Below are 15,111 nucleotides of genomic sequence, written 5' to 3'. Positions count from 1 at the left end.
AGGGTCATTACCCAGCACTGGCACCCTCCATACCAATGAATCTGCTGGCCTCCAGTCCCACACTGGCCCCAGCCCCACACTGCCTGGGGCGCCCCAAGTCAGGGGCTGGAGTGGGTCCAGCCTCGGCTGCGCTGCCAGGCCAGATGGGACACAGCCCCTGGGACACCCATGCCCACCCTGCCAGGCCCTGTACACCTAGGGCAGGGCAGTGTGCAGGACAAACCTGCGGCTCATCCAGGGGGCATGAGGAGGGGTGGCAACTCCCACCACTGCATGTGTCCCAGGAGTCACTGGGGTGCATGCTCCGGGATCTGTGTGGGGCAAGGCAGGCTGCCACTGTGGGCTGGGGCCAGGGTAACACTGGGCTGTTCCCACTGCAGGAGGGACCATGCTGTGCTCAGGACAGGCAGTGGTGGCACTGGGTGTGACCCATCTCAATGCTCGGCCTGCCCAGTGGCGGGACACACGTGGCACTGCACTGCACTGCACCACTTTTGAAGCAGCAGCAGCGAGGCGCAGAGGCAGGGAGCAGAGCCCATTCCACAGCTGCAGCATGCCCTTGCCCCATGCACACATCTGGGGACCATATGACCCCTTCCTTGGCCTCCCTGTGCTGCACCTCTGGACAAGCCACGAGGCTCCAGTTGTCCCACGACCTGGCCTGGCCAGGGCCCTATTCATGGTGAATGGGGCCCTAGCTAGGCCGGACTGTGGGACAATCCCCACAGTGCAGGAGAGAATAGGGCAGGGGCAGGGGTGAATGATTCACCCTTGCCTCTGCCCCACTCCCTCCTGCACTGTGGAGGTATCGATCTGCCCCCACCCCTCTCAAGCCTAGTCAGTAATAAAGAAAATAGATTGAAAAACCACTTACCTGCCTGCTGGGCTGGCTGCGATCCTGGCCACACAGGGTATCTGTGTGCGCGCACCCCTTCCCCTGCCCCCCACCCCCGCCCGCTGCAGCAGCCTGCAGCTCGGCTGCCCTGGTGCTTGTGGAGGCTAAGGCCCAGTAGCACCCCTCCTTCCACGTGGCTGGTGCCCATATTGGACATGTGTACTCTGCAATGGACTAACACAAGGCAATAGCAGTGGTTCATAATGTAGCTGGGTTGCTACATAAGCTTAGCATATAGGTATAGATATAGATATATTGCTATGTTGACAATTAGCTATTTTTGGACAATATCAAACACAAATGCCTAAATCCTAGTTTTCAGTTATGTCCTCTAATATTTCCCACCAGAGACACAAGCACACATATATGCATTACTGTTTTTACCTGAAACCTGTATAGACAAAAACAGATACACATCCAATTTGATGAACAAACATCCTTGCTGTATTTTTGTGGTTTTAGAATTGTGAGGTGATTTGAGACCAGCTGAAAATTTGAGCGCACATATTTAAAATCTTATGAGCCTAAGAAATGAGCTTCAGTGGAACTACTCACTGCATAATGTTAAGCATATATGTACAGTCTTAATAAACAGGGATCAAGGTTTTCCATTTCCCATGGGGGAAATAGAAAAAAATGTGGTTGTTTCCCTTTTAACAGAGAAAAATGCAGATTTTTCATTTTAAAAGAGAAACGTGGATTTTGCGCTTTTGCAACGAGCTCTATGAAGGCTGGCAGAGTTCCAGCCTGAAAGGGGCTGGGGGGAGTGGAAGAGGGATGGTCAGCAGGAGGCACAATGTTCATGTGCACATGTATGCGCAGACATGGTCACCAGGCAGCCTGGAGAACAGCTTCTGCAGGTAAATCTGTTGCGGGGGAAGGGGCGGTTGAGACCCCCAGAGAGGGAGGGAGGGCTAGGACTGTTGGGTAGGGAGTGAGGAGCACCAGCAGGACCAGGGACTGTGGCTTGGGAGTGAGGGGCCTGGGCCTGCATCTTGGTGAGCTAAGGGGGTGAGGAGGGCTCTCCACCAATTACATCCTTTGGGATCTGTCATTAAGAGCAGAAACAGTTTATTGCAACGTGGTCAATCCCTGTCAAATAGCACAGGAGCTGGCTGTACTGATAGATGCTGTGAGTTCTAGTATCGTTGATATTGCAGGTTTGGGTAGGTTTTTACGCATTCTCTTTGAAGGCAACATGAGTTCAGTCCATGTACAACAGGATTAGGCTGTACTTCAAAGAATGTGTTGCATTATTTTTCCAGAATAGCAAAAACAGCACTCAGCTTTTATTTTTCCTGTATTTCAGATGACTAACCTTCCTAGGCTTGTTATCACAATCCTTAGAGTGAGTGGCTTATTGTAACACTGTTCAACATTTAACCAGGCTTGTAATAAATAAATACCCAGATCTTCCAGCACTCTTCCTTAATACATCGCAAAACAGTTGACAAGACAGCAAATATCACTATCCCCTTTTTATATTAAGATTTCAGTTCTGGGAGGGTAATCACAATCGACTAAGAGGTTTAGATTTCTGGGAAGAATTTGGAGGGAAGTTTTGTAGAAATCATAACACGTCTCTGTAGGTAAACCATGAGGATACAGCCCATATAAAGTTACCTTTGTAACTGACAAAACACTGATATGATAACCTCCACCATACACAAATAATAGAAAGCTAACAATGTGTGGGCGTGTACTAATAAGAGTAAGCATATTAGGTGCTTAGTGGGAGGAAGTGTTGACACAAGGCTGGTTGCAATCAGATTAAAAATCTATATAATGGAACATATATGTGGGTGGGATAGTTTAAAAGGAACCTTTTCTTGCTGGGTTGAAAAGACACACCCTCCTCACTGGAGTTCTAGGTAGTCCATATGGATTTAGTTTCAGCTTTGAAATATTCACAAATACACATTATTTTACTAGAATCTCTTATACTCTGCAAACCCTAGCTATGCTTAACATAAGCCTTTTCTTTGTGAGGTCAAATAATCCAGATGACAGTCATTTATCCAAGTGAGCAGTTATCTTGTGAAAAATCAGGAAAGACAACAGTTTCTAGTATCTGATGAATCACTGACTTCAGGAACAGCATAGATTGGCCCATGGTGATCACCATTTATACAAGTTGTGCCTCTGGTTTCTATATTTTATATCAAGTAATCATTGGATAAAATGATAATCCATGGAAAAAGGCCTGGAAGTCAGGATTACACAAAATGGACACCAAGAAATCAGGCACCTCACTGGTTTTGTGCTTCCTCTGACCATGTTTTAAAGGAAGTGGTAACTACCACTGCTTTTTATATGGAGCCCAATCCTGTAGGCATGCATTAGGCATGCTCTCCAAACACCAGATCAAGCCCATTTGGGGATCTGGACAAAGGAATGCATAGTTTATAGAGCTCAGTACAGTGTAAGTATAAGACTGTCATCAAGCTAACTCTTACGTTAGGTAGTTTGTTTGAGCATGCATGGAAGCAGAACTTCAGATGTCCTGGGAACTTCAAGGTCAAGAACAGAGGCATTTATATAAGGAATGTAGGCACCTCCAGTGTTAGACAAGAACCTAGCGGGGATATTCAGGATCACATTATTAAAATTATTTCTGAGTGACTGCCCAACTCCCACTTTAGGTGCATAACACTTCTTTTGGATCTGGTCCTACATTTCTTCAACATTGCTAAGATAACAGCACATTTTTTGCAGTGCTCACAGGTGCCCCAGAATCAAGAACTATATTGTCTCAGTAATGTTAAAGAATAAATAATCCCAAAGTAGTTTTTTAGAAACTGCTACAAGTTAAAAGTATTATAGCTCCATGTTAGGCTTTCAATAGGAATAAAATAGAGTATTTTAATTCAAATGCTGTCAACCCCCACAAATTGTGGCAGAGTACACAGATAGACTGCCGTTCTAAAACTGTGTTGAATTAATTCCCTGAAGTAATAAGTTTCTCTTTTGCTGTAAAGTGGATCTTTTGTATGTCATGTTTCATATGTTTTTACTTTGTTTGTTTCCATTTTTAACAGGGGCATTCCGCAGGCCCATTTCTGTATTCTTTACTCAATGAAATATCTAGTGAAGTCAGTATGAGTTTTGGAAGCCCATGGCCAGATGATTAATAAACTCGATGAAATCAGCTACGTTCTGCATTTTAGGATATAAATCCTCACAGCAATAGATTTATCTCAGGTAAGTTCAGGAACTAAAAAAAAAAAATTTAAACACCACCTTACGAAATTTCCCTTAACATTAAATTACTTGCTTATCTTTTATGTGCAACAGACTCCACCTCCTTTCAAAGGCACTTGAAGCCCATGTGGGAAATTTATACCAGTTTGGCTGCTGGCTTACATTTAACAGTTATTCAGGCAGAGATGACAAAATACCATTAGTCCTACTGCAGAGACTTCTTGTTTCTATCACTTTGTAATATCCAGGATTCTCTTTTCAAATCCAGAAGGATTTCATTTGGATTAAAAATGCTGATGACAAGATATTTACTCTTTTTCATACCTGAAAATCTGAAGGAAGAATTTCACAGATATGGAGTTATTAAAAAAGGGCTAAAACTAATTAACTTACTTTTTTTTCCCTCCAATATATAAGTCAAGAAGCTGGGCTAAAGAGGCACTTCATGTAGAACATCTTCTCTTGGAACTACATTACACAACCTGAAAACCAGGACAGCATTTAATTCCCCCCCCCCTTTTTTTTTAATTACAGTTTATACCTAAATAGAGGATTGATAATACCAATGTCTGTTGCAAGAAAAATCATCAGATGCCAAACTGGTTTTCTATGATAAAATGAAAAGAGAAATGAACATGACTTCCTTTTTAAACAATATTTCAGTGGCTGGCTTTCTTGAGGGTGATGGCAATTGGACCACAGGAACCCAGTTTACCTAGCCAGGCTGGCAAATAGCTCTTTGGGCCATCACATATTCTTTTATATTTATTGCATCAATTATTGGTTTCATTTATGCTAGCCACAATGTCTGGTATTTTGGTAAGGAATTCTGCAGGTTTCAGAACTTGTTCCCTATTACTGCACTGTTTGTGAGTATTTATTTTATGACAGCAGTTGCTGCTGACAGGTAAGAGATTAAATGGAAAGACAATAATTGAAAAAACCTGTTTTAAGATAAGGTTTTATTGCAATACATTTGTTGTAAAACTATTTTGCAATCTGTCATTTGGGGGGGTTATTAGCAGAAAAGATGGATATCTGCACATTAGGGGTGTGCAAAATAGGCTGTATTTGATTCAGATTTGGCCTGACTCGGCAACAGTGATTCAATTCATTGAACTGGATCACTTTCCCAATTCGATTTAGCTAAATCCTAATCTGAAGAGTCAATGCTGATTTGGAGAATCAGTGTTTCGGCCATAGACACAGCTTTAAATGTTTTTTCTACAGACCTTGAGGTACCAGCTGGCTTGTGAACGCTGAGATGGTGGGGTAGATGGAGCGTCCCACAGGAGTGTGGGGGAGCCCCCCACGTGCTCAGTGATGAACCCAGAAGTGGACCAGAAGTACTTCCGGTCCACTTCTAGATCCACCGCCGAGTGTGCAGGCCCAACTCCTGGCTCAGCGATCATCCACAGGGAAACCCCAGGTGCCCCCCAAGAGGCACCGGTCACCAAGCCAGGGGAGGGTATGAGGAGGGTCCCAGCACGCTCACCGACAGACCCAGAAGTGGACCAGAAGTGCTTCTGGTTCACTTCCAAGTCTGCTGCCAAGCATACTGGGGACCCTCCCTGTGCTCCCATGGGACACTCAATCTGCCCCACCATCTCAGCATTCACAAGCCACCTGGTAACCCTGAGGTATATAGAAAAAACTTTTAAAACTTTGTCTGTGTCTGAATTGTTGAATATTTCTGAATCGATTTGAAGGGTTCAAATTTGATTTGGAGAGATTAAAGGGTTGCATGATTCAGTTCGGATTCAGAGATTCAGTCTCCAAACTGGGCTGAATCTCCACCGAATCGAATCAGCAACCGAAGCTTCACACGGCCCCACTACATATGTGGTGCAACTATCTTGTGGTGATATGGGGACTAGTAACAGGATATAGAATCTTTTACCTCTAGGTCACTGATCTGAAACAAGCCTGACAGGAGTGATTAGAAGTGGCTTGAATTTCGGTTTTTTTAATGTTAAATATCATCTGAGGGATCTAAATCTTCACAGAAACGCATCTTTTTATCCCATAGATGGGATCCATCATTTAATCATAGGTGGGATTTATATTATAGTATCTCTTACTGAAAATATGAGCATCCACAGTGACATTTCTAATTTAGATACAACTGCAGACAAGAAGCAAATAAAAGTATTACACATAATACAGACTTCCCTTCCAGAGGTTGTTAGTATTTATTCTTCAAGACCAGAAGTTTGATTATATTTACTAAGGCTTTGAAATCTTTGCAATACGCAAGAGGCAATTTAATATTTTCAAAATTCTCTATTAGATTAACAAGTTTATTGTAATATAAGAACAAATCTCAACAGTCTCAAGGTATGGATATTTATGGTTCATGTACTAAATTAGATAACCTCTCTCTTTCATAGGAAGTAATCTAAATTCACTGGAAATCAGTTTTCACTATCTGTGGGCACGTGTACATGTGCGTTTTAATGCAAAGTAGTCTATTTTACTGTGTATTAAAAGCATCATGTAAAAAACTGTGATGTTACACTAATGTGCAGTAAAATAGTCTACTTTGCATTATGTATCTCTAAAAAGCATGCAGCTGCGCTACTGTGCATTACCACAATCTAATGTTCATTTAGTAGCTCACATTGGAGGTATTAGTGTTAATGCACATTAGAAAAGGCGCATTAATATACCCACTAAGAATAGAAAAAGAGCTAAAAGAAGCTAAACTCAGTTCCAAATTCTCCAGTTCCCTCCAGGCTTTCTCCAGACTTCTTAACCCTTTTTGAACATTCTAGTCTTCTCCTATCTCCTCCATTCTCAATGATGTATCACAAGCATGTTAGATCTTTTCTCTCCTGCCTTCTCCAATATCTATGTTGCAGTGGTTGCAGTGCAGTATAGATATACCAAAACCAGCTTTAAACAAATTTAACTGGGCTACCAGGAACAATCTAGCTGCAGCAGCATAGAGCTCAGTGGGTGCATCTACACAAGATGTTTACTGCAGACCTGCCTAATTAGCTCCACAGTAAAGTCTCAGCGTCTACACATGCAACCCTATCAGGCCATAGGAAAATAATTAACTCTGCCGCAGGTTAGTACTTGTAAGCAGAAGTACTATCCTATGGTGGCATTCTTTAGTACACAGCAATGCATGTGCAGATGCTGACAGGGCTGGCTGGGGCACAAGGGTGCTTCAGTGCGGGGGTGCCTGACAGCTAGCCCTGCACTGAAGCATGCTTGTACCCTGAGCCAGCCCCTCCACAGAACATTGTGCCAGGTTGGAGCAGCCCCAGGCTGGCAATCTAACCCCCACGGATCCCCTGCCAGCTGGGGCCGCTCCAACTCAGCTCAATGTGCTGTGGTCCTGGGTGCACAATATGTGCTGGAGTTTATTATTCTGTGCTAATAGCACATGTAGATGCAGCCAGACTGGGCTAATTTACCCTGCTTCTTAGCCCAGGCTGAACCTCATGCTGAGACAGCTAGACTGTTACAAGTCATATGCCAAACTGCACTCTCCACTCTGACTGCAACATAATATATCCCAAGTCCTTAATCTTCCCCCAAGTCATCCCCAAACAGGTTGCTCATAATCCACAATACAGGAAACAGCTGGGTTTTCACTGATTGCTCTTCATGGGAGTCCAATATCTGACTCTTTTTTTTCCCTACCACATTAACAAACAAGACCATCATATCAGTTTCCTGCCAGGTCTCTGTCAGAAGCATCCTTCACCTACAAAAACAAGACAAACATCTCTCTTGAACTGTCCCAAAGGCAATACTTAATCAGGCATCAGGAGTGGCTTTCATAGAAGTGTCTGCTGTTCAAAAATCAGTTCAGTGGCAAACACCCAGGCCCTGCCAATCTAGCAATGGAGAAATCAAGGTCAAGATAAATGTAATAACCTGAAGAATAAGTCATTACTCACTCGCTCAGCATTATATATGTGCTGCATCTGGAAAATAATAGTTGACATACATTAGGACCCTGCCTTGTGTTAACATATACAGTAGTTTCTAAAAGTCATTAATATATAATGTAATCATTAAATGTTTCCCTTTTTGCCGTTAATGAAAACACAAACTGGTGCTAATTTGTCCACAGTTGTAAAAATAAAAGTAAATATGTTTTAAGAGGAAGCAATGTCTTGATTTTAAAATGCAGTTTGCTGTTCCTGGCTTTAAATCAAGAATGGTTGGTAACAACTATTTTATGTATATCCCGAGGGCTTGCCAAGTAGCATTTTTGTAAAAATCCATTCCCCTTCAGGCTATTCTCATCTGTCTCTACTCTCCAACTCTTTGGACATCCTTGGTACAAGTACCTATAAAGCTGAAGTCTCTTTAGTCATATGGCAAGAAACCAAAGTCTCTTTAGTCACATGCCCTAACCATATTTAGTTATTCTTTAAACAGATCCTGACACTGTCTTCTGGAAAGTGAAAGATTCCATTGACTGTGTAGCAGACTTACCTTTTGAGCTCTGGATGAGTCCTGAGTTCAGGATTCTGCAATTTCAATTGGTGGAGCCCAGCCACTAATGAGAAGCAAGCCAGGGTAAGCAAGGCCAGCCCTTTCCCCAAAGGGAGTGAGGCAAGAAGTAGTCCAGACCTTGTTCGAGACTGTGCCCTGCCAGGTCTGGAGAACTTTGGGGGCAGAGCGCCTGAAGTGTATAAAAGAAGCAGCATGTCCAGCATGCAGAGAGACGCAATGGGGAAGCTGAAGAAGGAAGATCAGAGTGAAAAAAGCTGGGGATAAGCTGCCCCAGTCCCCTGAGCTCCTGAAGATCCCTAGGAGGGTGTGAGACTCTCAGACTTATCACGGTGCAGGGACCTGCTGCACAGAGCAGCCCTGGGAGGGCGGGAGGCCTTCAGGCTTGTCATGGTGCAGGGACCCGCTGCACAGAGCAGCTCTGGGAGGGTGTAAGACCCTCGGGCTCGTCATGATCCATAGTCTGATGCATGAAGTCCAAGCCCTAGGAGTGCAGCAAGGTGGCTCAAGCTTGCAGACCTTGGCAAGTGTCTGGCAACCACTGTGCACAGGACCTGGGCAAGATCCAGGAGCAGTGAGCAGCAAAGGCTGCTCAGGTTAGCCACCCAGTGTGAGGCCGGAAGGCCAGAGCCCCACATAGGGCCCCAGCGAGCCGAAAGAGCCCTCATGCTGAGCAGGGCACAGAGAACAGGGAAGACCACCCTGGTGTGAGGCAGGTGGTTTGGAGCCCAGCAACCCTGCTGGGTGAAGCAGCTAGCCCTCGGTGCTCAGAGTGGGGCATAGAGCAGCACAAGCAAATCTGCAGAGGGGTGTGAGGACTGAAGCAGGCGACATTGCAAGGCGGGGGCACCAGGCCACAAGGGGAGTCCACAGGCAGCATGGGAGAAGAGACCCCAGAGGGGAACACCACGCTGGGACAAACCAGTCCAGCAGAAGGACTGTGATGGGACCCTGAAATTGGGGAGGTATTAGGAGCGACCTCACTAGAGCTGGGCAGAAGACCCCTGCCAGTGGGTGAGGGGACCCCTATTCTCCAGGCTCAGGGAACAAATTCACAATTAGACTTCTATGTGGTTGAGGTTCTGAGTTTATGTTGGGCTTTATATTTTATAAATAATATTGTTCTTATTATTTTAGTGCTGTTAACTGTGATGTTGATGGGTTTGAGAGCTTGAAGAAATCTTTGGGTGAGTTGTGTATATAATTTTAAGTACTGGGTTTTACCCACTGGGGTGAATATTCTTGGATTCATTGGGTCATTTCTTGAATTGGAGATTATGAAAATTATTTTGTAATATCAGGTATTCAATTATTTCTGGCATGTAAATGTTTTAATAATATTTGTAATAATAAAACTATATATAGTGAAGTGTACACTCCTGGGGTTGACTCTATAGGGAAACAGAGGGATCTGCATGTAGGGTCATGATGTCCCTCCCTCAGCACCCTAGTCTGTCACCACTTCCTCTCCGTTTGGCTGGGAGGGCATACCCTCGGTGTACCTGGGTTACAATTGTTATAGAAGTTACGGTCTGTCCTGGTTTAGCTGGTTAGCTTTGATGAAACACTATAATTTAAAATAGTTGATCTTGAGGTGGCACACCAGAAGTGGTATATATAAAAGTCACCCACTGTACTGTTAATCATTACTTTGGAAAAATCCATTATGTCTGTTTTCCCAGAGAGTATAACATTATTTACTGTTGAACAAAGTGTCTCCTGACATTTCTGTCAGTATTGTATATTACAGTACCTGAGCAACTGCAGGCAAGCCACACTTGGGCCTCTGGACAGAAGTATAGTAGTAGCTCAAAATAAAAAAAACCCAACTTCCCAGACTCTCCTGGAAAGTTCACAGACACACCACGGTTCATATTTGCTTTATAAAGTTGGGCCTATTCATTTTTCTGACTTTGACTGTTGGTGGGGAGAGGAGCTGCGGAGTGCTTGGCACTTGGCAAAATAGGGAAGAAGTCACAGGGAGGGGAGTACGAGGAGCTGAAAACCCTGTAGGGTTTGAGGAAATAGAAAGGGAAAATGAACTCAGGATTGTCGGCAACAGGAGGAGGGAAGATTAAGAGAAGTCTCAGATGAATCAGAGATGTGACCAAACTTGTTGGTGCTTATCACGTTTTGTGATCCAATCCTTGCTAACTGTTAAGGACTTGGCTCTGCACTGCTGTAACACCCCATGTAGTTGCAGCACTGGGTGCAATTTCAGTTCTATCTTGGCAGCTCCATCAGTTGCTCATTTTGCAGCTGTAAATTCAAACCCATGATTCAACACGAGCTGTGCCATGGAATACTGACTTGGAAGCTTTGTAAGTTTTATCAGCTTTTAGAAGTGGACAAAACCATGTCCAGTTTTGGGGGGCCCCCCACTACAAAAAGGATGTGGACAAATTAGAGAGAGTCCAGCAAATGGCAACTAAAATGGTGAGGGGACTGGGGCTCATGATGTCTGAGGAGAGGCTGAGAGAACGAGCTTATTTAGTCTGCAGAAGAGAAGACCAAGAGGTGATTTAATAGCAGCCTTCAACTACCTGAAGGGTGGTTTCAAAAGGATAGAGCTAGACTGTTCTCAGTGGCAACAGATGACCAAACAAGGAGCAATAGTCTCAAGTTGAATCAAGGGAAATTTAGGTTAGAGACACGGAAAAACTCTCTCACCCAGAGAGTAGTAAAGCACTGGAACAGATTACCCAGAGAAGGTATGGAATCTCTATCCTTGGACAAAGCCTTGCCTGGGATGATCTAGTGGGAATGCTTTGAGCAGGGGGTTGGACTAGGTCTTTTCCAGTCCTAATTTCCTATGATTCTGTAAACACACAGGCTGGAGATAATTTAGTACAGAGATGGGCAGCCTGCAGAACAGGTGTCACAAGTGGCATGGGTAGCCTGTGTGTTTGGCACATGGTAGATTGGGGAAGGGATAGGCAATATAGCAGCAGACAAGAAAAGAAGCAAAAAGCAAAGCAGCAAATTGGGCATGGGAGCACAGGAAAGGAAGAAGACAGAAGAACAGATGAGGCAGGGAGCAAAGGGTTGGGAGCAGAAAGCAGAGCAGCAGATTGGGCAAGGGAAGGAGACTGGAGTGGCGTTTGGGGAGGGTGCCGACCTAATTTATGGCATGCCTGCAAAAAGGGTGGCTTTTCTGGTTTAGTGCTTAATTCTTCCCAGCTTATTTTAGCAAAGTCTAGATAAAAAAAATATAAAGACTTACAGGAACTGTATAGTGCTTCTGAATAAATAAAGCTCCAACATGTTAAAATGTAGAACATTTCTGGGGCTTTGTGTCCATGCAGTCTTTTTATTATGTGTCTATTGTATGAAGGCTTGAATAGAATTCTCTTCAATGGGGCTTGCTGAGAGACAGGCACAGTCTTTCCTTCCTTTTCTAAGTAAACAGGAAGTAACTGGAGTTTTCCACTCTTTTTGGACTCTGAAATTATTGTAATAAAAATACAAAGACACTCGAGAGAAATAACTCACCTTACACTGTCTAAAGTACAGATCTATTTTACACGGTAAATTTAAAAACAGATAATTGCTTTTGCAAGTAACTCAAGGCAGATAAGGCACGACTGTTCTGAACAGGTGTGGGACAAAAGGATCAACAGCATACTATTTATGCTGCAAGCACATGTGCTAGAGTGCCTGCAGACAGAAGAGGATGGCAAAAGGAGTTTCCACTGCTAAAATCAGCGATTCAGATGCATAGTAAATTATGTGCAAGACCATGACTTGCCATTGTGAACACAGCTTTAGTTGAGACCCTAATTTTGTTCATTCTTCCCTGGTATAGAGGGAAACAAATTATATGCAATTATTTAGCATATAACTAAAAAAATTAATGGGAATAATAAATATATGCTTATTCCTGGGAGTGTAAACACAGTTCCTGCTACAGAGACTCAGACCAAACAAATAACAGTTTCAGTAATTTTCTGGTTTCAAGAGAAGACAGCTGCAAAGATGTAGCAGATCATTCTTGTTGACAGAGCTGGCTTTGCAGTTGTGCTGGATCTAACATCAGCTAAACAGCAATGTGTTCGGCTGCCTATCTTATATAAGGTGGATCGTATACATTTATTGCGCATATTGGAACTATCATGTCAGCCTTTTGAAGTTTTCATTGCTTTAATTTGTCCAAGCATTCCAAATTACCCAATTATAATGCATAGCAAGAAGTTGGTAGCATCACTGCAAATCTGTACAAAATGCACTCCCACATACGAAAGGATTGCAGTCTCTCTCCATGAATAGAAGAGAGAAAGAAACAATTTCTTAATTATTCACCAAGAGAAAGAAACAATTTCTTATGGAGTTCAACACACCAGAGCAACGCACTCTGTCAAGATAGACTAACAGTGACTTCTTTATAAAATGTAAAATGTTTGAAATTTCTTTCCAGTAAAAGTTAAAGGCTAAAAAGTATACCAGATCAGTGGAACTGTGTGTGTTTGGGTCTACATTGATACTTGATTGGGTGTATTGCCTCACTGTAATTTTCTAACAAAATATTCAGGTAATCAAAATTGCTACCTCATTTTTCTCCTAGGTATGTAGCCATCATTTATCCTCTTAAGCCCAAACTTTCTGCTGGGAACACCAGAGTAATCAGGATAATCTGGCTGGTAGCTTTTGGACTTGCCTTTCCCATAGTGTTTTTATGCTGAGATCATGATCAACAATAGAACCACTAAATAAATGTACTGTTGCCTGGCCAAATGATGATGGACAGAAGCACCAGCTAATGTAAGAACCCCTCAGCTGTGTAAAACAGAAGCAGAAAGTCTATGCACCATTATGTAAAAAGTTCACACAAAGTGGGTGTAATTCCAGAACTGTCAGTTATTAGAAACTATTGATTCCATGAAGAAGCGTCAAGGAAGACTATTATTTTCAGCAGCCCCCTTTAGCTAGAAATAATATAGCATTGCAACCAAGGAAGAAGCTGTTCACTTCCTTGGCCAGAGAATCTGTGTAACAATTCACCAGCAGGGGAGGAAAAAGTAGACACAAAGAACATGGAAATGGCAGCTCAGGTTTTGTGCATGTGAAAGGAGAAAACTGAACATAAAAATTGCTAAATAGACAGTTAATCTTGGTTCCAGGGAACTATGTTTCTCTCATTCCTTCAGGCAGGAAGAATTTGGGTACTTTTAAAATGTGGATGTTGCATTATTAGTTAAAAATAATAATCTTATTTATGGAAAAAAAAGTGTTTTAAATGTCCTAAAATTCTATAGGCCTACATAACCAAAGTGGGAAGGTGAGGGGCAGAGGGAGGGTCTTACACTCATCTCCCTGAGATTATCAAAACTCTACTAATAAATTAATCAGGACTTCTTCCAGTTTATAAAGAAACAGCAATGATCAGTTATTATTATCATATAAAGAATAGTCACAGCAAACAGTTCTTTTCCTAATTCATAAGGTAAAATTTCCTCATATAAAATCATTGAACAACTGTAAAAAAAAGTAACAGATTTTATAAATGTCTTTTTGGAGATAATTTACCACAAGAAAAATGTTGAGTTCACTTTTTTACACTGAGTGCAGAGCTACATTTCAGTTTGAATCAGTTTGAACAGCTGTCTCTCTCTTCTTGCCCTTCATATTCTCCACACAGCCGGTTGTCTGTAGAATTAATATAGAACTGTTTTTCCTCAAATAATATGTGCATAGGTCCAAAAGCTCCATATAAATGCTGGTGAGCTCTCTCTTGTTCAGCAATGTCATGTTTACTAGGGGTGCACCAATAGAGATTTTGGGGGCCGATACCAATAGCTGATTTTTAAGAAGGCGTATTGGCCAATACCAGTTTGATTCCTATACACAGCCTGGCAGCATGGAGAGCTGCATGCAGCTGGTAAGTCTGTTGTGGTGGAAGGGGAAGGGGGAGGAAAAGGGTGTGGGGGGGGACAGATCAAGGCCCCTGTGGTAAGGGAGCAAGTGGGGCTGGGGCTGCCCAGCCAGGGCAGGGCATGGAACGGAGCCACAGCTCATCCAGGGGACATGGGCGGGCAGGCCCCGCTGCTGCACGCAGCCTGGGAGGGCATGGAGGGCAGGGGGGGCATGTGCCCCTGGATCTGCACAGTGTAGAGAGGGCTGCTGCTGTGGACTGCAGCCAGGGCTGTGCCGGGCTCTTCCTGGTGGGGAGGTGCTGGGCTGGACTGCACAAAGAAGGGGACATCACCAGGGATGACTATACTGCAGTCACTCAGGGATGTAGGGGGGCAGTCAGAAAGGCCAAGGCTGAGATGGAATTAGGACTAGCTTCCCAGATTAAGGACAATAAGAAGTCCGTCTTTAAATACATAGGGGGTAAAAAGAAGGTTCCAGGTAATGTGGGGCCCCTGCAGGACACGTTGGGAAATTTGGTCGTCACACCAGACGATAAAGCTAACATGTTTAACGATTTCTTTGCCTCCGTCTTCCTAAGTAGGGACCAGAACAGTCACCTCCCTGCTGGGCCCCCCTCAGGCCCCAGGGGAGGCACACCTGGGCCAAGGGTTAGTGAGGAACTAGTTAGG

The 15,111-nt window shown here is 43.6% G+C and overlaps 1 protein-coding gene across 1 annotated transcript in view; it reads left to right on the top strand.

The window, feature by feature from the left end:
- The first annotated feature begins 4,731 nt into the window (after positions 1-4,731).
- The window catches only part of TACR2 (tachykinin receptor 2), a 20,966-nt gene continuing 10,586 nt past the window's right edge, over positions 4,732-15,111 (top strand). Inside the window, 4 exon segments of the mRNA XM_019538641.1 lie at positions 4,732-5,003; positions 13,134-13,236; positions 13,238-13,279; positions 13,281-13,328. Of these exon segments, the coding sequence (XP_019394186.1) occupies positions 4,732-5,003; positions 13,134-13,236; positions 13,238-13,279; positions 13,281-13,328 (465 nt within the window).

The sequence above is a fragment of the Crocodylus porosus genome, unplaced genomic scaffold (assembly GCF_001723895.1).
Source record: "Crocodylus porosus isolate Cpor-Errol unplaced genomic scaffold, CroPor_comp1, whole genome shotgun sequence".
Classification (NCBI taxonomy): Eukaryota; Metazoa; Chordata; order Crocodylia; family Crocodylidae; genus Crocodylus; species Crocodylus porosus.
This window is presented reverse-complemented; position numbering and strand designations above follow the sequence as displayed.